At 59.1% G+C, this 21,845-nt stretch overlaps 2 protein-coding genes across 2 annotated transcripts; both read left to right on the top strand.

Moving 5' to 3' along the window:
* Positions 1-301: 301 nt before the first annotated feature.
* LOC309598931 (sperm-associated antigen 4 protein-like) lies at positions 302-3,819 on the top strand (the record flags this gene model as incomplete). Its single annotated transcript, XM_082329959.1, has 6 exons — positions 302-397; positions 945-1,020; positions 1,609-1,721; positions 2,270-2,437; positions 2,798-2,887; positions 3,688-3,819. Coding segments are annotated over 6 exons (675 nt in total), but the record flags the coding sequence as incomplete, so codon positions are not given.
* Positions 3,820-13,519: 9,700 nt separating this feature from the next.
* On the top strand, positions 13,520-17,038 carry LOC309598930 (sperm-associated antigen 4 protein-like; the record flags this gene model as incomplete). Its single annotated transcript, XM_082329958.1, has 6 exons — positions 13,520-13,615; positions 14,163-14,238; positions 14,828-14,940; positions 15,489-15,656; positions 16,017-16,106; positions 16,907-17,038. Coding segments are annotated over 6 exons (675 nt in total), but the record flags the coding sequence as incomplete, so codon positions are not given.
* Positions 17,039-21,845: the final 4,807 nt, after the last annotated feature.

The following is a 21,845-nucleotide window of genomic DNA, read 5'->3' as shown; positions in this document are numbered from 1 at the left end:
TTTCAGGAGCTGGCACTTGTGTCTGCAGAAGACCTGAAGACCCTGCGGTAAGAGACGTTTCCTGAGCTGGCATTGGTTCTGTGCAGAAGCGTCAGCCGACCTCGTGCTACCTGCACTCGTTTTGCTAACAGCCAGGGCTCCCATACCTCCTACCTGCCTTTGCCTTCTGCTCAAACTGGTGTGGAAGGGAAGCACTCGCAAAGCAGGGAAAGCACACGTGTCTCTCCTTCTTGCCGAGCTGAGACGCTCCCCAGAGGGGACGGGCCGCTCTCTGACAAGATCTGCTTTCGTGCTTTCATGCAGGAACTTTCGCGTTTTGTTGGCGGAGCACAGCCAAAAGATGCAGCTTCTGATGGAGGAGGTGGCTCAACTGAGGGCAGAGATCAGCAGTGCAAAGGTGATGCTGCGTTTTGGGGAAGGAGGCTTGGCTGGGCAGAACCCCTGAGAAAGCACTCCTTGGGCTTGTTGGTGGGGTCGGACTGCTGACTGCAGCAAGCCAGCCTTTGCCCCAGGGGCTTGCTGGGTGAGCTTCTGCGCTGCACAGGCCCTTCTCCAGGCCCAGTTCAAGCAGGCTGCTTGAGGCAGCAGAGGACTCCTGAGAGCCTTCCCTTGGCACGCCGGCACTCTGGCTCCTCTGGCTGGGCTCCTGAGGCAGGGATGAGACCCAGGCACGCTGACGGGGCCAGCCGTCGCTTGCAGGGCCCGAGCCCATCTCCCCGCTTACCTGCAGAGCGTGGAGGGTGGGGACGAGGGTGTGGGGACCCTCGTCAACCCACCTCGCGGCCATGGCCGTCAGCACGTCAGCAGCAGAGAGTCTTGCAGCTCTGTGGACTAGGCTTGCCTTGCCTTTCTGACACTGACCCTTTGCCTCTGCCGGCGCTAGTAGCCATGCTGAACTGCCCGCTGATGTGGTCCTTTTCTGTGTTCGTTTATGGCGTTCCCAGGAAGTGAACCAGGCAGCGTCCCAGATGGCTTCGGAAGTCTACGTCGAGATGTCTGACTGGGCCCTGAAAAGCTCTGGTATGGACACGAGCAGCCCAGTCTCCTTGCCCTGCGCTTGTCTGCAGCACTCCCCAAAGAAGCCTGTGCTCCGGGCGCTGCTCTCCAAAGGGGGGGAGCTTCAATGCTTCATGGGGTCCAAGAGCAAGGCTGTGGCACAGTGGCTCTCCCAGACTCCCTCCCAGTCCTGCCCTCCGCCTCCGCACGGGGGCCTCCGCACGGGGGCCTCTGCCGCTGCCCCCGCACGTGTTCCTGTGCTGTTGGAAGGGCTCTCTTCCTCTCCACTGCATTGGAAGAGGGAATGGCTGGGCCACCCTTTGCTGCCCATGCCGCAAGCCCTCAGTTTTGGTGTGCTGTCATTGACGTGGGCGCCTGCTGTCTCCCAGAACGCTCACACCTTCTCCTCGTGGCGCTGTGAGAGAAGCAGTCACCACCAGGCACGTGGCGGCCGTCATTCCCTTGTGCAGCTGGGCACCCCCAGCAGCGTGGGGAGGAGGAGAGGACTGACAGACGTGGAGCTGGCCGGCAGCATCAGAAATGCTGTCTGAGCACCGAGTCCTCCTAGAATGTGGCCTCTTCCAGTAGTCACCTGCTCTCCCTCCCTTCCAGGTGCCACCATCGACATGCAGAGAACTTCCGAGACCTACATCTGCAAAGAGAATTGGGGCTGCAGGCTTTTATGGCTCTTTTGCACTGCCAACCCTCCCGACACTATTTTGCAGGTATCGTAGCGGAACTCCTCCGGGAAGGTTGCCTGCCTCCCGCTGAAGTTGGGGACCGACCTCAGGGGCTCTCCCCTCGCTCCAGTGGCACTGCTCAAGCCCACAGTGTTGATCAGGTTCCTGAAAGCAAAGCTCGAACACAGGGCTGGGCTTGCTAGCAATCAGCGCTTCCCCTCAGGAGGGGAATGGAGCTGAACGGAGCCAAACTGCTGCATCTCGCCCACAGTGCTCTGCCCCAGCTGGGTGAAAGACTTTCTCCCTGGTGGGGGGTGCCCTGCAGAGCCACTGGGCAGAGAGGTGTTTCTGCTAGGCCCTGACTGGGACGGTTTCATAACTGCTAGTCTCCTCTGCCCCATAATCCTGAGAGCCCCCTTTCGGTCAGGCAGGGACGAAGGCCTCCTGCTTCTGTCCATTTCCTCCCACGCGCCTCATTTTCAAGCCAAAATAGACCCCGCGGACACAACGGCGCCTACGCTTCAAGCTACGCGGGCCGCTGTGTTGGCCCCAACACTCTCTCACTCTTCCTTGCTCTCGCGTTCTGCTTGCAGCCGGATGTTTCCCCAGGAAACTGCTGGCCTTTACAAGGGGATCAGGGCCAGGTGGTCATCAGGCTGCCAGCACGAGTCCATCTGACTGCCATCACTGTGCAGCACATCTTCAAAGAAGTCTCTCCATCTGGGACTGTCATCAGCGCCCCCAGAGACGTCGCTGTCTTTGTGAGTCTCTGCTGGGCGCTTCTGGCGGGGATCTGGCCCTGGGGGAAAGCCATGGCAGGGTCTTGCTTGCTTTTGTGCGTCCTCTGAGGTTTACGTCCTGCTCTCTCCTGAGCACCGCAGTGCCCTAGCGGGACACTTCAAGGGCTCTAGGGGTTTCATCCCTCTTGAGACTTGTTCGGGACACGCACCTCAGGGTTCCTGAGCACAAGTCAAGGCCGAGACTGAGCTCCACCATGGCGAGTGCTAGCCTACTGCTAGAGCCCCAGGAGAGGGTGGGGAGATAGCAGGGCTGATCCAGCACGTAGGTTCCCTCTTTGTGGGGACGAGTCTGAGCTGCTCTCCTTGTGCTTTGCCCCTGAGGGAGTGGGTGCGGACGGAGAAGAGGAAACTCTCCTTGGGACGTTCACGTACAACGTGGCAAAGGAGGCCATTCAGACCTTCCCTCTGAAGGTACGGTCCACGCGCAGGGGCAAGGTGCCGGGGAGCAAACCAGGTTTGCCTGCAAGTCCATGGCAGGAAGAGCGTGAATGCTTTCTCCCTGGGCCGAGGGGCCCGGACCACCGCCGAGAGAGACCTGGTGGGGTTGGGAGGGCTGAGTAGCACGCAGTGGTGGTAGCAAAAGGATAGCAAGACAGGGTCAGGCCTGTGGGAGCACAAGTCCCGAGAGATCCCTGGCTGCACGCACTGCCTTCAGCAGAGCCAGCCGCACACGCGGCCGCTCCACACAAGCAACGTCTTTGTGTTGTGGAGAAACAGGGATGCCCGGTGGCGAAAGGCGTCGGGCAGCACTGTCGCTCCGTCCTGTGGCCTGCTGGCAGGCTGGGCAGTGTCCTCTCCTCCCAGCACAGCGTGCCCCTTCTCTCCCCGTGCTCTCACGCCTGCCAGGAGGAAAGCAGGCAGAGCAGACAGCGGGAGCTTGGTGGGGTTGCACAGCAGCCGCCCCCCGCACAGGAGCACCTCCCCGGCCTCTCTGCCAGCACAGAGCAAGCAGCAGAGGGAAGGGGCAGAGGGGAGGGAGACTGAGCCCCAGCAGGGCCGGCATGCAGAGGATGCCAGCTGCCTTCCCCCTTCCCGTGTCCCCAGCCTCCCCAGCAGCCCCGGTACCAGCAGCGAGCCTCAGATTGCCACAGCCGCTCCCACCCACTTGCAGGAGCTCGCTCCTGAGCAGGAGCAGGGCTGGCAGGGGGAGACACCTTCCTTGCATTGTCGCTCCTAACACCCCCGCTTCCTTTTCCCGCTTTTCTTCCCAGAACGCGCCGCTTCCCAGAGCCTTTGCACGTGTCAAACTTCTGGTGAAGAGCAACTGGGGAAACCCAGCGTACACCTGCATTTATCGAGTGCAGGTTCACGGGAAGATGGCAAAACCAGAAAGCCTCGACTGAAACCAGAGGAAAAAGAGAAGGGCATACAGAAAAAGAGCAGCAGAAGGGGAAGGAACAAAAAAATAAAAAAGATGTGGCAATTGAGATTGGTGCAGAAGCTCTGTCTCCAAAGTGGGGTGCGCAAGAAGGCCCTTTGGGGGGAGGGCGGGAGCGTGCGGGAACCGTTAGGACCTCTCCTTAATTTTTTCTTCAACCTGAGGAAGGCAGTAAGCACTCCTAAGGTTTACTCCAGAGAGGAGAGGCCCAGCCTGGCACCGCTCCTTCTCCCGCCACCCCGGGAGGCTCCGCAAGTGGCACCAGCCCAGGGCAGGCAGAGGGGCCCGGCTGCAGTTTACAACTGCCGCAGGAGCCGATGGAACCGTTTGGCCTAGCACCTTCCCAGCATCCCGGCTGTCGGTTTGTCGGTTACCCCCCAGTTTCTGTGAAAGGGGGGTGGGGAGCCTGTCTGAGTGGCCTGTGGGAAGCCCCGTTCCTCGGCCCATCAACGTCCCCACTCTAGAGCTCGCTGCTCTCTGTTGGGGGTCCTTTTGTGTCACATTGAGTAGTGTCGACGGGGAATTTTCCAGCGTTTGGCCCCTGGTTATTCTCCCCTTGGCATTGGGACAACCCTGACCTGTCTTTCTTCTTGACGGACCACCCTCTCTGGGGTTCCCAGAAAGGCTGTGCGGTTCTGCAGCCCTTGGGCTGTTCCCGTCATGGGCTCCACCATCTAACACTCGAGGCCCCTCGGTCCCCCAGTGCTGCATTCTGCAACACTTGGCTGTTCCCTCCCGCTGTTGCTATCATGGGCATCGTGTCCTGGGCTACAACGCCGCCTCCGCTAAGGACATCCCGGGCAGCCAGTCGGAAAGCTCGTCCAAAGGATTCCAGGGATGGGGAGGGTTAGAACCCCGTCTTCCTGGCAGCTGCCTAACAGCAGGGAGTATTGGGAGGGGGTCAGGGTGGCAGGAGCATTCCCTGGGGGGTGCTGGAGGCTCCCAAGGGGTTCCTGAGAGATGGGGCTGGGGAGTGGGCATCCCAGGATGCTTGGGGGGTTTCTCATGCTGCTGGAAATGGCTTCTAAAGCTAAGCAGAAACGGCAATTTTCCCATTAGCTTTGTATGATGGTAGGCACCTTAGGTGGGACCATCCCCCACGCATCCAGTGCTGTAATAAAGAGAATGCCTGCTTCTCGATGCTACATGGGTGTGAAGAGGTTGATTCCCCATTTCGGTGACAGTTTGGGCGACCCAGATGGGACTCTGCTTCTGAATCTCGATGGATCCGTGGGATCGCAGGACCCCCAGCCGGCACCGAGGGATTCTCGGGAAGAACCTCCGAAGCCCGGACCGAAGAGCTCTGAGCAGGACCTCTGGGAAGGTAAAAGCATCCCTTTTCTCATTAAAAGGGCAGTTGCCTGCCCGTCAGGCGCGGCGAAGGCCTCGCAGGGTTGGGCTGTAAAGGTACCTAAGGGAAGGATTGGATCCTATCGGGCCGAAGTCCCTAGGACACCTGTGTCTGGAAACCTTTGGCCGAAGGGGTGGGTTGGAGCCCCACTGAAGGTAATCTAGGGGTTCGAGTCCCCTTCTGGGGAATGCCTCTGACTATTTTGTGCAAAGTTATTGTTTCTCTGTTTGGTGTTGCTGTGTCTTTTGTGGTGGGTACTAAGCCCTCTGCGGAAGGGGGGATTCGGAAAAGATCTCCCCTAGGACGTATCGTGAAACGTTGGAGGAAATTGGGAGGGGAGCCAGGGATTTGGGAAAGATGTTAGAGGTAGCGTGGATGATTTTTCATAGGAGAGAGAAGGAAAAAGAGGCACGACAGGTTCAAAGGGAACACCTAAGAGAGGGGAGATGGATTGCTGCTTTAACAGGGGCTCCTAGAGGAACCGATAGAGAAGGGAGGCACAGGAAGGGGTTACCGGGAAGAAGCAGGGGAAGGGGAAAATCAGCTCCTTTCGCACAGCCCTGTGGCGCGCGGGGAAGGAGCCCACGGCTGCCGTGTGGCTCTTGCCCTGGGCAGGCGCGCTCCTGCAAAAGCAGCAAGAGCTTTTGGTCCTGGCACCTTTGGGGTGGGAGGAATCCCTGGACGTTCGCAGTTTTCTTTCTGGACTTTGGCTGTACTCAGCAGGCCAGGGAGAGAGACTCCATTCAACACTGGGAGGCTCCAGAAACAGAGAGTGTCTGTTCCCTTGCTCTGTGTCCCACTCTCTGCCCCTGCCTCTCCCCTTCCCTCTCCCCTTTCTTTTCCCTCTCACCCTTTGCCTTCTGGCCTTCTGTCCTGTTCCCTGCCCCACTTCTCTGTCACTCTGCCCTCCTGCTGACTCTTCTGTCTCTCCACCCCCTTGTCCCGTGCCCTTGCCCTTTCTGTGTCTGTCCATCCCTCTGTTCTCCCTCCTGCCCCTCTTCTCTCTCTGTCCCTCTGTCCTGCTGCTTAGCACTACTTTTCTTCCTGCGCCATGTTCTTCACTTGCCCTCCATCTCCTTCCTTCTCTGTCCCTGTTTCTGCTCCTCACCACTATTTTTCCTTTCTCCACTCCCTGCCCAGCTACCCCTTTTTCCCACCATCCCTCTGTCCATCTCCTGTCCCTCTGTCCTGCTCCTGTCCCTCTCCGGCCACCCCACTGCCCTGCCCCACCCTTCTCCGCCGCTCTGTCCCCCTCTCCCCCTCCTCCTCCCTCTCCACCGGGGCTCTGGGGCCAGCGCAGCCCCGCGCAGGCAGCCATGGGGCCTGCTCGTGGGGCAGGGCCCAGCCGGGGCGGGGGACGGTGGCCGCGCAGGGTCAGGCAGCAGGGCAGTTGCGCCCCGTGGCATGCCGGGAGCTGTAGTCCTGGGGCACATGGCTGCCAGGTGGCCATGTTGGTTAGCACGGCATGCCGGGAGCTGTAGTCCTGAGACATGGGGCTGCCGGGCGGCCATGTTGGTTACTGGGGCATGCCCGGAGCCGTCATGGCCCCACGCTCACCTTCCCGGCAGCCGTGTTGGTCTCGGGAGGTGCAGCTCCAGCTGCGGCCCGGCTGAGGTGAGGCCGGGGGCTGCCCGTGAGGTGAGTGAGGCCCTTGGGCGGGCGCGGGGGTGTCTCCTGCCTGCTGGCCCCCCACGGGTGGCGGGGGGAGCTCCAAGCTGGAGCCGGGCCCGGCCGGGGCAGCCCCGGGAGTGACCCGAGAGCTGGGGAGGCGAAGGAGACGCAGACGGACCCCCCCGGGCACAGGCACCGGGCAGCCCGACTCCCAGAGCGCCCCCGGAGCCTCCCCAGCCCCGCTCAGCCCCTGCAGCTGCCCTGGCCCCAGCACCTCCCCTGAGGCTTGTCCCGCAGCCCCAGGCCCCCACGGCCTGTCCTGGCAGCAGCGAGCCGGGCCTGGGGCGCGCTCAATCCTCCGTCACCGCGGGTGCATCAGCGGCAGCGCGGGGAGGGAGCGGTGTCTGCAGGAGCTCCTGCAGCAGGAGCTTACAAGCTTCTTAAAATTGGTTAATTCCAGTGTCTCTTATGATACTTCTGTGGTAATAACTCCACAGCCATCTTCCAGCATTTCTAAGATGCTTTTGCATGCTTAAACGGTCAGTTATACTGTCAGTTGAGCAATGTAATACTTTGTATAGTTCCTCTTGATAACAGTCTGTTTCTTGAAATTCACTGCTAAGTCCTTTAAAGAGTAAGACAAATACCAGCGCACTGAATTGTTTCAGTTCATTTTACAGCGCCCAAGAAGGAAAGTGCCAGAGCCATGTGGTAGTAGGCAGGAATTGTGTTCTGTGCTGCAAGATGCAGTCTTGGTAAGGGCTTGTGGCTGCTGGCTTTTCCTTACCCATCAAAGAAGAACTTGAGCAGGTGCCAGGAAACAAGCTCATGGACACCGCTAAAACGTGCGGTTCAGCAGTAGCTCACTGATGATCAGTAGTTAGACATGCATGTTGGCCAGTCTTACTTTTCAAGGATGTTCAGCAGCCTGGAGTGAGGCTGCACCTAAACAGTGCGTGGCAGGTATGTGTGTCAATGGCAAAGCAATTGGTACTGTACCTAGGTCTAACATTAATCAGGGGTGTCATTTGCAACAAAAATAACTGACACAAGTTGAACAGTATAAAAGGCAGTTCCCTTGGTGTCTGGGATGGATCTGGTATCTCTTCTTAAAGTACCTGCACCGGTTGTGCCCCTGCCCACACTTACCTTCCGTGCTAAGTAGCAATTTGTGCTCTATCAGTGTCCTTCTTGTAGTGAGGGGCCCAACACTGAACACAGGATTCAAGGTGTGGCCTCACCAGTGCCCAGTATGGGGGGACGATCACTTCCCTAGTCCTGCTGGCCACGCTATTTCTGATACAAGCCAGGATGCTATTGGCCTCTTGGCCACCTGGGCACACTGCTGCCTCATATTCAGCTGGCTGTCCACCAATACCCCCTCCTTTTGCCCCGGGCAGCTCTCCAGCCCCTCTTCCCCCAGCCTGTAGCGTTGCATGGGGTTGTTGTGACCCAAGCGCAGGACCCGGCACTGAGCCTTGTTGAACCTCACACAGTTGGCCTTGGCCCATCAATCCAGCCTGGCCAGGTCCCTCCGTAGGGCCTTCCTGCCCTCCAGGAGACCAACGCTCCCACCCAACTTGGCGTCATCTGCAAACTTACTGAGGGTGTACTTGATCCCCTCATCCTGATCATTGAGAAAGACATTAAACAGGACTGGCCCCAATGCTGAGCCCTGGGGAACACCACTTGTGACCAGCCACCGGCTGCATTTAACTCCATTCACCACAACTCTTTGGGCCCGGCCATTCAGCCAGTTTTTTACCCAGCAAAGAGCACGCCCATCCAAGCCATAAGCAGCTTTTTTTTCTCCCTTCCTTTCAGTCTTTCCTGTGTGCCACTGAGCTATTTTCTCTGTTCATTTAAGACCTAGATCTCATCAAGTACTTCCCAGTTGTCAAGGCCTGAGCCAGTAAAGCACTGTAGGAATTTGGCACTCTTCCAGCTGGCAGAGGTAAAGTTCTACCTGTTAGCGTCACAATGGGAAGATGTGTGTATCTTTTCCCCCCAAAAGTATGAACTGTGTAAGGGTTGCGCTCGTATCAAATTTAGTATCCCTAGAGGCATATATTAGTAACTAATGGAATAGTAAGAGAATTAGGCAGTGGCAATGGCCGCAGGGACCTAGCTTTTCTTCATGTACTTGTTAATCTGCATAGTTTCTTGAAGACCACACCTGAAAAATATGCTTCTTTTTAGAAAAATTAGCCTTAGAACTATAATAAAAACAATGCTCAGGACAATAGCAAAATGTCCTGGTTTCAGCTGGGCTAGAGTTCATTTTCTTCCTAGTAGCTGGTGTAGTGCTGTGTTTTGGATTTCGTATGAGAATAATGTTGATAACACACTGATGTTTTAGTTCTTGCTAAGTAGTGCTTACACCAGTCAAGGACTGTTCAGCTTCCCCTACCCTGACAGTGAGAAGCTGGGAGGGAGCACAGCCAGGACAGGTGACCCCGACTGGCCAAAGGGCTCTTCCATACCGTATGGCGTCATGCTCAGTATATAAACTGAGGGGAGTTGGCTGGGGGGCAGCGATCGCTGCTCGAGGACAGGCTGGGCATCAGTCGGCAGGTGGTGAGCAGTTGTATCGTGCATCACTTGCTTTGTATATTACTATATTATTATTACTATTATTATTACTACTACTACTACTAGTACTACTACTACTTCTATTTTACTTTATTTCCATTATTGAAATGTTCTTATCACAACCCACGAGTTTTTCCCCCTTTTACCCTTCCGATTCTTTCCCTCATCACACTGGAGAGGGGGGAGTGAGTGAGCAGCTGCGTGGCGCTTAGTTGCTGACTGGGGTTAAACCATGACACAGGCCCACAAACACTGGGCCTCTGCGCTTGCCTGCCCTCCTAAAAGTCCAAAACTCTCTCTGTCTCCCGCTCATTGTAGCCAGAGCCCAGCTCTGAAGTTGCAAATAGACGGCAATTTCACCCACACCAAAGGTGCCAGGACTAAAAGCTGTTTCTGACCCTAACCTTCCCTTGGGAGCACTTCACAGCCCCACAGACACTGGGGCTCTAAACATGACTAGACGCTTAACGGTCCCAACACCCTCTCTCACTTCATTGCTCTCAGGTTCTGACTGAGGCCGCATGCCTCCCCCAGTGTGATGTCAGAGCCACCAGTGTGAGGTCAGAGCTGGCCGCCCGCACAGCCCTGTGGCGCGTGGGGAAGGAGCCCACAGCTGCCGTGTGGCTCTTACCTTGGGCAGGCGCGCTCCTGCTGTGGGGCAGCGTGGGGCTGCTGCCGGAGCTGTTTTTGCCTGGGCAGGCCACACTGCTGGGGCTGAGAGGGAAGAGCAGAGCGGGGAGCCTGCCTTTGCCCAGAGATGGCGAGGAGAAAGGCCCCCGAGAGAAGACGCCAAGGGCCCTCCCAAGGCTCCTTGGGGAACGAGGCTGGCCAACAGCCGGCAGGGGAGGCAGCGGGGCCGAGCCGCTGCCAGACGAGTAGGTACGAAGCCTGGCATGTGCCCGGGGCATCAGGTTGGGCTGGTAGCACGGACGTGGCCTAGCACGGTCAGTGGGGTGCGGAGCAGCCTGGGGAAGCCGACAGAAGTTTTCTGAAGAAGAGCCCCGTGGTTTGCGAAGCCCCCCTTCTGTGAGGACGGGTCTCGGTGGAAAGCCTGGCTCACTCTCGCAGCCAAAAGGCAGTGTGCAGCAGGGGCTTTTGGGGAGGCGGTAGCCTCGTGCTGCAGGGTCGGAGCCCAGCCCTGCTGCACGGGGCGGTTTTGCTGTACGGGGAGGCCAAGCCCCTGGGGCCTGAGACTGGTCCCCTCGGGACGCTGAGGCGCGATCCTGCCTGGCTGATGGGAGCAGCTGTGCGGGGCAGAGAGGGGTCGGGAGACCTGGGAGTGCCCAGGGAAGAGGTGGCAGGGCTGGGGGGGAGGCAGCAGCCTGTGCCCCCTCCCCAAATGGCCACTGGGAGGTGTCTGCCGTGGGGCAGGGTGGTGCCAGGGGCCAGGGAGGGACGGGCTGAGAATCGGGCTGTGCTGCCGGGTGGGCTTCCCGAGGCAGGGGTCTGCTGCTGCCAGCTTGCTCCCACTGCAGGCCTGTAAAGCAAAGGATGGGGAAGGGGGGAGGGGGGGGCGCCCGCTGGGAGCAGCCCAGCTGTGCTGGCCTCTCTCGCTGCTGCTGGGAAGGCCCGTCCTCTGGCAAGGGCCGCCGCTCAGGCTACTCCTGCCCGCCTCGGCTCCCACGGCGTGGGGATGGTGGGCAACGGGCATTTGTCTTTTTCCTCCGACAGGAACCTCCGCATGCAGGTGGAGCTGGGGATACTCTCTTCGATGTCAGCTCCCGGCTCAGCCACTCAAGGGCCTGCCAAGTGGCGTGACAAGGCCACGGAAATTGCAAGTAAGCTCAGCACTGCTGCTTGCTGTGACCTCCTCGGGGGTGAACTTGGAGAGCTGCGCTGCGCTGGAGCTCTGGCCAAACGTCACAGGCGGCAGGAGAAGTGCAGGCTGCCCTGCTCTTTGCCCCAGGGAGGGAGTGTGTAGGACACGGTGCCCGCCTCCCCGCAGGCAGCTGAGACACGTGGGGCTGGGCATCCTAGAGAGGAGACCTCAAGAGACAGGCCTAACTTTTCTCTGCTTTCCTTGCGCAGGGACAGTCTTCAGCCTTACGTGCTGTCCGGCAGGCGCCCTTGTCTCCCCGCGGAGACGTCTGCTGAGGACATGCATCTCCGCCGTGTACGTATTACACCACGTTTCTGCTGTGGACGGGGGAAAGAAAGGGGATGTCTGAGGGCCGGTGCAAGCAAAGGGGAGAGCAGAGGGTGTTCCCCAGCCAGCAGCCCAGGGCTCCCAGTCGGGAGCCCAAGCTGGGGCGCTGCTCGTGCTGTGGCCATTCTCAGGGAGAGCCAAGAGCAAAGCCCCTCGGCAGTCTCACTCCCACGCGTTTGCCAGAGCCCCACACTTTGGCTACGGTAGGGCAAACTGCCGCGTAGCCAGACGCTCGGGTGCAGAGCCAAGCCTCCGCAGGGGAAGGCTTTTCCCCAGCTCTGGCAAGTGACCGCGCAGGTCTGGGAGGGCTCTGGGAGGAAAGGCAGACAAGGCTCCTGCGCTTCCCAGCTGTGCAGAAAAACACCCCTAAAGAGATCTGTGTGATCGCAAGTGAGAACAGGCCTGCTTTCTCAGCCAAAGGGAGAGCAAGGTCCCCACCAGAAAGACGGCTGAAAAGCAGTCTTCGTTTGCTCGGCCTCTTTACTTCCCTGCATAATTTTCATTCCCTTTGGGATGGTGCTTCTGGAGGCCTTCCTCTGGGGAAGATCTGCCGGCAGTGTTGAACGGTGTGGACAGAAATCGTCTTCCTCCTGGGCGCTGCTCTGGCAGCTCTCTGGCAGCAGGAGGCTTCCAAAAGGCTGGCTTTCTGGCCTGAAAAGGGAACTCCACCGGTGGAGGGCTTTGCCCAAGACTTGGATCATGGGCAGCCACAGGACTCCCTCTTTTTCAGGCAAAAGGTGGCCCTGCAGAAGAAGAGGATCTTCCAAGCTGTCTTCTTGTTGCTCCCCGTGGCTCTTGGTGAGTTTGCATGAGCAGACACCTGAGAGCGACAGCCAGGCTGTGCTGGATGCCAGCTTTCAGCTGCCCGGCTTTCCTTTTGGGCCAGTATGGGCGGAAACTCCCATGACCCAAGCGCTTCCCGAGTACGTCCCGGACTGGGACTGCCTTTTGGCCTGCCAGTAAGACTGGGAGTCTCCCAGCCATGCTGCTGCTCTGGCCACTGGACCACATGGCTTGCTTCGTCTGCAAGTCCGCGAGAGAAGGGCGTAGCTACTTCCAAGCCTGAACTGGGCATTCCCAGAGGGGAGGGGCCGTGCAGGGGGACCCATGGGGAGGTACCTCTCCTAGCCCATGCAGCCTGGTCTCGGGGCTCCCTGAAGCAGCGAGGGGAAGCGGGGAATAGCTCTGGGGCACTGAGCACACCTGAGGCCCACGGCTGCGCAGTCCCCTCAAGCCTGGGCCGATGGCTTCTGGGCAGAGGCGCGTCCTCTCTCCGCACCCCACGTTCCCCACCTCCTCAGCTCACCTGCTGCCCCACCCCTAAGGCAACAGGCTGGAGACAACGCGACGGCAGGCATCGCTAGCGACCTCAGTAAAATAACTCTCTCTTGATGATGTGAATTGCAGCCGGTGTTTACTGCGGGACCTCACTGCCAGGGTGGACAATGCGGACAAAGGCACTGCTAGAGGTCGGTGACTCCTGTGGCACAGGCACCTCCTGCAACAGAGCATTGCTGAGAGCGGCTGGATAAATCACGGGCTCTCCTGCTGCCACGCAGGGTGACCCAAAGAAGCAGCAGCTTGTGCCGAGTCTTCCTAGGGAAGCCTCTCCTGGGAAGCCCCGGCGGCTCTGGTAGCGGATGCTCGAACCGAGCGTTTTTCCCTTTCAGGAGCTGGCACTTGTGTCTGCAGAAGACCTGAAGACCCTGCGGTAAGAGACGTTTCCTGAGCTGGCATTGGTTCTGTGCAGAAGCGTCAGCCGACCTCGTGCTACCTGCACTCGTTTTGCTAACAGCCAGGGCTCCCATACCTCCTACCTGCCTTTGCCTTCTGCTCAAACTGGTGTGGAAGGGAAGCACTCGCAAAGCAGGGAAAGCACACGTGTCTCTCCTTCTTGCCGAGCTGAGACGCTCCCCAGAGGGGACGGGCCGCTCTCTGACAAGATCTGCTTTCGTGCTTTCATGCAGGAACTTTCGCGTTTTGTTGGCGGAGCACAGCCAAAAGATGCAGCTTCTGATGGAGGAGGTGGCTCAACTGAGGGCAGAGATCAGCAGTGCAAAGGTGATGCTGCGTTTTGGGGAAGGAGGCTTGGCTGGGCAGAACCCCTGAGAAAGCACTCCTTGGGCTTGTTGGTGGGGTCGGACTGCTGACTGCAGCAAGCCAGCCTTTGCCCCAGGGGCTTGCTGGGTGAGCTTCTGCGCTGCACAGGCCCTTCTCCAGGCCCAGTTCAAGCAGGCTGCTTGAGGCAGCAGAGGACTCCTGAGAGCCTTCCCTTGGCACGCCGGCACTCTGGCTCCTCTGGCTGGGCTCCTGAGGCAGGGATGAGACCCAGGCACGCTGACGGGGCCAGCCGTCGCTTGCAGGGCCCGAGCCCATCTCCCCGCTTACCTGCAGAGCGTGGAGGGTGGGGACGAGGGTGTGGGGACCCTCGTCAACCCACCTCGCGGCCATGGCCGTCAGCACGTCAGCAGCAGAGAGTCTTGCAGCTCTGTGGACTAGGCTTGCCTTGCCTTTCTGACACTGACCCTTTGCCTCTGCCGGCGCTAGTAGCCATGCTGAACTGCCCGCTGATGTGGTCCTTTTCTGTGTTCGTTTATGGCGTTCCCAGGAAGTGAACCAGGCAGCGTCCCAGATGGCTTCGGAAGTCTACGTCGAGATGTCTGACTGGGCCCTGAAAAGCTCTGGTATGGACACGAGCAGCCCAGTCTCCTTGCCCTGCGCTTGTCTGCAGCACTCCCCAAAGAAGCCTGTGCTCCGGGCGCTGCTCTCCAAAGGGGGGGAGCTTCAATGCTTCATGGGGTCCAAGAGCAAGGCTGTGGCACAGTGGCTCTCCCAGACTCCCTCCCAGTCCTGCCCTCCGCCTCCGCACGGGGGCCTCCGCACGGGGGGCCTCCGCCGCTGCCCCCGCACGTGTTCCTGTGCTGTTGGAAGGGCTCTCTTCCTCTCCACTGCATTGGAAGAGGGAATGGCTGGGCCACCCTTTGCTGCCCATGCCGCAAGCCCTCAGTTTTGGTGTGCTGTCATTGACGTGGGCGCCTGCTGTCTCCCAGAACGCTCACACCTTCTCCTCGTGGCGCTGTGAGAGAAGCAGTCACCACCAGGCACGTGGCAGCCGTCATTCCCTTGTGCAGCTGGGCACCCCCAGCAGCGTGGGGAGGAGGAGAGGACTGACAGACGTGGAGCTGGCCGGCAGCATCAGAAATGCTGTCTGAGCACCGAGTCCTCCTAGAATGTGGCCTCTTCCAGTAGTCACCTGCTCTCCCTCCCTTCCAGGTGCCACCATCGACATGCAGAGAACTTCCGAGACCTACATCTGCAAAGAGAATTGGGGCTGCAGGCTTTTATGGCTCTTTCGCACTGCCAACCCTCCCGACACTATTTTGCAGGTATCGTAGCGGAACTCCTCCGGGAAGGTTGCCTGCCTCCCGCTGAAGTTGGGGACCGACCTCAGGGGCTCTCCCCTCGCTCCAGTGGCACTGCTCAAGCCCACAGTGTTGATCAGGTTCCTGAAAGCAAAGCTCGAACACAGGGCTGGGCTTGCTAGCAATCAGCGCTTCCCCTCAGGAGGGGAATGGAGCTGAACGGAGCCAAACTGCTGCATCTCGCCCACAGTGCTCTGCCCCAGCTGGGTGAAAGACTTTCTCCCTGGTGGGGGGTGCCCTGCAGAGCCACTGGGCAGAGAGGTGTTTCTGCTAGGCCCTGACTGGGACGGTTTCATAACTGCTAGTCTCCTCTGCCCCATAATCCTGAGAGCCCCCTTTCGGTCAGGCAGGGACGAAGGCCTCCTGCTTCTGTCCATTTCCTCCCACGCGCCTCATTTTCAAGCCAAAATAGACCCCGCGGACACAACGGCGCCTACGCTTCAAGCTACGCGGGCCGCTGTGTTGGCCCCAACACTCTCTCACTCTTCCTTGCTCTCGCGTTCTGCTTGCAGCCGGATGTTTCCCCAGGAAACTGCTGGCCTTTACAAGGGGATCAGGGCCAGGTGGTCATCAGGCTGCCAGCACGAGTCCATCTGACTGCCATCACTGTGCAGCACATCTTCAAAGAAGTCTCTCCATCTGGGACTGTCATCAGCGCCCCCAGAGACGTCGCTGTCTTTGTGAGTCTCTGCTGGGCGCTTCTGGCGGGGATCTGGCCCTGGGGGAAAGCCATGGCAGGGTCTTGCTTGCTTTTGTGCGTCCTCTGAGGTTTACGTCCTGCTCTCTCCTGAGCACCGCAGTGCCCTAGCGGGACACTTCAAGGGCTCTAGGGGTTTCATCCCTCTTGAGACTTGTTCGGGACACGCACCTCAGGGTTCCTGAGCACAAGTCAAGGCCGAGACTGAGCTCCACCATGGCGAGTGCTAGCCTACTGCTAGAGCCCCAGGAGAGGGTGGGGAGACAGCAGGGCTGATCCAGCACGTAGGTTCCCTCTTTGTGGGGACGAGTCTGAGCTGCTCTCCTTGTGCTTTGCCCCTGAGGGAGTGGGTGCGGACGGAGAAGAGGAAACTCTCCTTGGGACGTTCACGTACAACGTGGCAAAGGAGGCCATTCAGACCTTCCCTCTGAAGGTACGGTCCACGCGCAGGGGCAAGGTGCCGGGGAGCAAACCAGGTTTGCCTGCAAGTCCATGGCAGGAAGAGCGTGAATGCTTTCTCCCTGGGCCGAGGGGCCCGGACCACCGCCGAGAGAGACCTGGTGGGGTTGGGAGGGCTGAGTAGCACACAGTGGTGGTAGCAAAAGGATAGCAAGACAGGGTCAGGCCTGTGGGAGCACAAGTCCCGAGAGATCCCTGGCTGCACGCACTGCCTTCAGCAGAGCCAGCCGCACACGCGGCCGCTCCACACAAGCAACGTCTTTGTGTTGTGGAGAAACAGGGATGCCCGGTGGCGAAAGGCGTCGGGCAGCACTGTCGCTCCGTCCTGTGGCCTGCTGGCAGGCTGGGCAGTGTCCTCTCCTCCCAGCACAGCGTGCCCCTTCTCTCCCCGTGCTCTCACGCCTGCCAGGAGGAAAGCAGGCAGAGCAGACAGCGGGAGCTTGGTGGGGTTGCACAGCAGCCGCCCCCCGCACAGGAGCACCTCCCCGGCCTCTCTGCCAGCACAGAGCAAGCAGCAGAGGGAAGGGGCAGAGGGGAGGGAGACTGAGCCCCAGCAGGGCCGGCATGCAGAGGATGCCAGCTGCCTTCCCCCTTCCCGTGTCCCCAGCCTCCCCAGCAGCCCCGGTACCAGCAGCGAGCCTCAGATTGCCACAGCCGCTCCCACCCACTTGCAGGAGCTCGCTCCTGAGCAGGAGCAGGGCTGGCAGGGGGAGACACCTTCCTTGCATTGTCGCTCCTAACACCCCCGCTTCCTTTTCCCGCTTTTCTTCCCAGAACGCGCCGCTTCCCAGAGCCTTTGCACGTGTCAAACTTCTGGTGAAGAGCAACTGGGGAAACCCAGCGTACACCTGCATTTATCGAGTGCAGGTTCACGGGAAGATGGCAAAACCAGAAAGCCTCGACTGAAACCAGAGGAAAAAGAGAAGGGCATACAGAAAAAGAGCAGCAGAAGGGGAAGGAACAAAAAAATAAAAAAGATGTGGCAATTGAGATTGGTGCAGAAGCTCTGTCTCCAAAGTGGGGTGCGCAAGAAGGCCCTTTGGGGGGAGGGCGGGAGCGTGCGGGAACCGTTAGGACCTCTCCTTAATTTTTTCTTCAACCTGAGGAAGGCAGTAAGCACTCCTAAGGTTTACTCCAGAGAGGAGAGGCCCAGCCTGGCACCGCTCCTTCTCCCGCCACCCCGGGAGGCTCCGCAAGTGGCACCAGCCCAGGGCAGGCAGAGGGGCCCGGCTGCAGTTTACAACTGCCGCAGGAGCCGATGGAACCGTTTGGCCTAGCACCTTCCCAGCATCCCGGCTGTCGGTTTGTCGGTTACCCCCCAGTTTCTGTGAAAGGGCTGTGGGGAGCCTGTCTGAGTGGCCTGTGGGAAGCCCCGTTCCTCGGCCCATCAACGTCCCCACTCTAGAGCTCGCTGCTCTCTGTTGGGGGTCCTTTTGTGTCACATTGAGTAGTGTCGACGGGGAATTTTCCAGCGTTTGGCCCCTGGTTATTCTCCCCTTGGCATTGGGACAACCCTGACCTGTCTTTCTTCTTGACGGACCACCCTCTCTGGGGTTCCCAGAAAGGCTGTGCGGTTCTGCAGCCCTTGGGCTGTTCCCGTCATGGGCTCCACCATCTAACACTCGAGGCCCCTCGGTCCCCCAGTGCTGCATTCTGCAACACTTGGCTGTTCCCTCCCGCTGTTGCTATCATGGGCATCGTGTCCTGGGCTACAACGCCGCCTCCGCTAAGGACATCCCGGGCAGCCAGTCGGAAAGCTCGTCCAAAGGATTCCAGGGATGGGGAGGGTTAGAACCCCGTCTTCCTGGCAGCTGCCTAACAGCAGGGAGTATTGGGAGGGGGTCAGGGTGGCAGGAGCATTCCCTGGGGGGTGCTGGAGGCTCCCAAGGGGTTCCTGAGAGATGGGGCTGGGGAGTGGGCATCCCAGGATGCTTGGGGGGTTTCTCATGCTGCTGGAAATGGCTTCTAAAGCTAAGCAGAAACGGCAATTTTCCCATTAGCTTTGTATGATGGTAGGCACCTTAGGTGGGACCATCCCCCACGCATCCAGTGCTGTAATAAAGAGAATGCCTGCTTCTCGATGCTACATGGGTGTGAAGAGGTTGATTCCCCATTTCGGTGACAGTTTGGGCGACCCAGATGGGACTCTGCTTCTGAATCTCGATGGATCCGTGGGATCGCAGGACCCCCAGCCGGCACCGAGGGATTCTCGGGAAGAACCTCCGAAGCCCGGACCGAAGAGCTCTGAGCAGGACCTCTGGGAAGGTAAAAGCATCCCTTTTCTCATTAAAAGGGCAGTTGCCTGCCCGTCAGGCGCGGCGAAGGCCTCGCAGGGTTGGGCTGTAAAGGTACCTAAGGGAAGGATTGGATCCTATCGGGCCGAAGTCCCTAGGACACCTGTGTCTGGAAACCTTTGGCCGAAGGGGTGGGTTGGAGCCCCACTGAAGGTAATCCAGGGGTTCGAGTCCCCTTCTGGGGAATGCCTCTGACTATTTTGTGCAAAGTTATTGTTTCTCTGTTTGGTGTTGCTGTGTCTTTTGTGGTGGGTACTAAGCCCTCTGCGGAAGGGGGGATTCGGAAAAGATCTCCCCTAGGACGTATCGTGAAACGTTGGAGGAAATTGGGAGGGGAGCCAGGGATTTGGGAAAGATGTTAGAGGTAGCGTGGATGATTTTTCATAGGAGAGAGACGGAAAAAGAGGCACGACAGGTTCAAAGGGAACACCTAAGAGAGGGGAGATGGATTGCTGCTTTAACAGGGGCTCCTAGAGGAACCGATAGAGAAGGGAGGCACAGGAAGGGGTTACCGGGAAGAAGCAGGGGAAGGGGAAAATCAGCTCCTTTCGCACAGCCCTGTGGCGCGCGGGGAAGGAGCCCATGGCTGCCGTGTGGCTCTTGCCCTGGGCAGGCGCGCTCCTGCAAAAGCAGCAAGAGCTTTTGGTCCTGGCACCTTTGGGGTGGGAGGAATCCCTGGACGTTCGCAGTTTTCTTTCTGGACTTTGGCTGTACTCAGCAGGCCAGGGAGAGAGACTCCATTCAACACTGGGAGGCTCCAGAAACAGAGAGTGTCTGTTCCCTTGCTCTGTGTCCCACTCTCTGCCCCTGCCTCTCCCCTTCCCTCTCCCCTTTCTTTTCCCTCTCACCCTTTGCCTTCTGGCCTTCTGTCCTGTTCCCTGCCCCACTTCTCTGTCACTCTGCCCTCCTGCTGACTCTTCTGTCTCTCCACCCCCTTGTCCCGTGCCCTTGCCCTTTCTGTGTCTGTCCATCCCTCTGTTCTCCCTCCTGCCCCTCTTCTCTCTCTGTCCCTCTGTCCTGCTGCTTAGCACTACTTTTCTTCCTGCGCCATGTTCTTCACTTGCCCTCCATCTCCTTCCTTCTCTGTCCCTGTTTCTGCTCCTCACCACTATTTTTCCTTTCTCCACTCCCTGCCCAGCTACCCCTTTTTCCCACCATCCCTCTGTCCATCTCCTGTCCCTCTGTCCTGCTCCTGTCCCTCTCCGGCCACCCCACCGCCCTGCCCCACCCTTCTCCGCCGCTCTGTCCCCCTCTCCCCCTCCTCCTCCCTCTCCACCGGGGCTCTGGGGCCAGCGCAGCCCCGCGCAGGCAGCCATGGGGCCTGCTCGTGGGGCAGGGCCCAGCCGGGGCGGGGGACGGTGGCCGCGCAGGGTCAGGCAGCAGGGCAGTTGCGCCCCGTGGCATGCCGGGAGCTGTAGTCCTGGGGCACATGGCTGCCAGGTGGCCATGTTGGTTAGCACGGCATGCCGGGAGCTGTAGTCCTGAGACATGGGGCTGCCGGGCGGCCATGTTGGTTACCGGGGCATGCCCGGAGCCGTCATGGCCCCACGCTCACCTTCCCGGCAGCCGTGTTGGTCTCGGGAGGTGCAGCTCCAGCTGCGGCCCGGCTGAGGTGAGGCCTGGGGCTGCCCGTGAGGTGAGTGAGGCCCTTGGGCGGGCGCGGGGGTGTCTCCTGCCTGCTGGCCCCCCACGGGTGGCGGGGGGAGCTCCAAGCTGGAGCCGGGCCCGGCCGGGGCAGCCCCGGGAGTGACCCAAGAGCTGGGGAGGCGAAGGAGACGCAGACGGACCCCCCCGGGCACAGGCACCGGGCAGCCCGACTCCCAGAGCGCCCCCGGAGCCTCCCCAGCCCCGCTCAGCCCCTGCAGCTGCCCTGGCCCCAGCACCTCCCCTGAGGCTTGTCCCGCAGCCCCAGGCCCCCACGGCCTGTCCTGGCAGCAGCGAGCCGGGCCTGGGGCGCGCTCAATCCTCCGTCACCGCGGGTGCATCAGCGGCAGCGCGGGGAGGGAGCGGTGTCTGCAGGAGCTCCTGCAGCAGGAGCTTACAAGCTTCTTAAAATTGGTTAATTCCAGTGTCTCTTATGATACTTCTGTGGTAATAACTCCACAGCCATCTTCCAGCATTTCTAAGATGCTTTTGCATGCTTAAACGGTCAGTTATACTGTCAGTTGAGCAATGTAATACTTTGTATAGTTCCTCTTGATAACAGTCTGTTTCTTGAAATTCACTGCTAAGTCCTTTAAAGAGTAAGACAAATACCAGCGCACTGAATTGTTTCAGTTCATTTTACAGCGCCCAAGAAGGAAAGTGCCAGAGCCATGTGGTAGTAGGCAGGAATTGTGTTCTGTGCTGCAAGATGCAGTCTTGGTAAGGGCTTGTGGCTGCTGGCTTTTCCTTACCCATCAAAGAAGAACTTGAGCAGGTGCCAGGAAACAAGCTCATGGACACCGCTAAAACGTGCGGTTCAGCAGTAGCTCACTGATGATCAGTAGTTAGACATGCATGTTGGCCAGTCTTACTTTTCAAGGATGTTCAGCAGCCTGGAGTGAGGCTGCACCTAAACAGTGCGTGGCAGGTATGTGTGTCAATGGCAAAGCAATTGGTACTGTACCTAGGTCTAACATTAATCAGGGGTGTCATTTGCAACAAAAATAACTGACACAAGTTGAACAGTATAAAAGGCAGTTCCCTTGGTGTCTGGGATGGATCTGGTATCTCTTCTTAAAGTACCTGCACCGGTTGTGCCCCTGCCCACACTTACCTTCCGTGCTAAGTAGCAATTTGTGCTCTATCAGTGTCCTTCTTGTAGTGAGGGGCCCAACACTGAACACAGGATTCAAGGTGTGGCCTCACCAGTGCCCAGTATGGGGGGACGATCACTTCCCTAGTCCTGCTGGCCACGCTATTTCTGATACAAGCCAGGATGCTATTGGCCTCTTGGCCACCTGGGCACACTGCTGCCTCATATTCAGCTGGCTGTCCACCAATACCCCCTCCTTTTGCCCCGGGCAGCTCTCCAGCCCCTCTTCCCCCAGCCTGTAGCGTTGCATGGGGTTGTTGTGACCCAAGCGCAGGACCCGGCACTGAGCCTTGTTGAACCTCACACAGTTGGCCTTGGCCCATCAATCCAGCCTGGCCAGGTCCCTCCGTAGGGCCTTCCTGCCCTCCAGGAGACCAACGCTCCCACCCAACTTGGCGTCATCTGCAAACTTACTGAGGGTGTACTTGATCCCCTCATCCTGATCATTGAGAAAGACATTAAACAGGACTGGCCCCAATGCTGAGCCCTGGGGAACACCACTTGTGACCAGCCACCGGCTGCATTTAACTCCATTCACCACAACTCTTTGGGCCCGGCCATTCAGCCAGTTTTTTACCCAGCAAAGAGCACGCCCATCCAAGCCATAAGCAGCTTTTTTTTC

Source organism: Platalea leucorodia (assembly GCF_965183815.1).
Source record: "Platalea leucorodia genome assembly, chromosome: 19".
In the NCBI taxonomy this organism is placed as follows: Eukaryota; Metazoa; Chordata; class Aves; order Pelecaniformes; family Threskiornithidae; genus Platalea; species Platalea leucorodia.
This window is presented reverse-complemented; position numbering and strand designations above follow the sequence as displayed.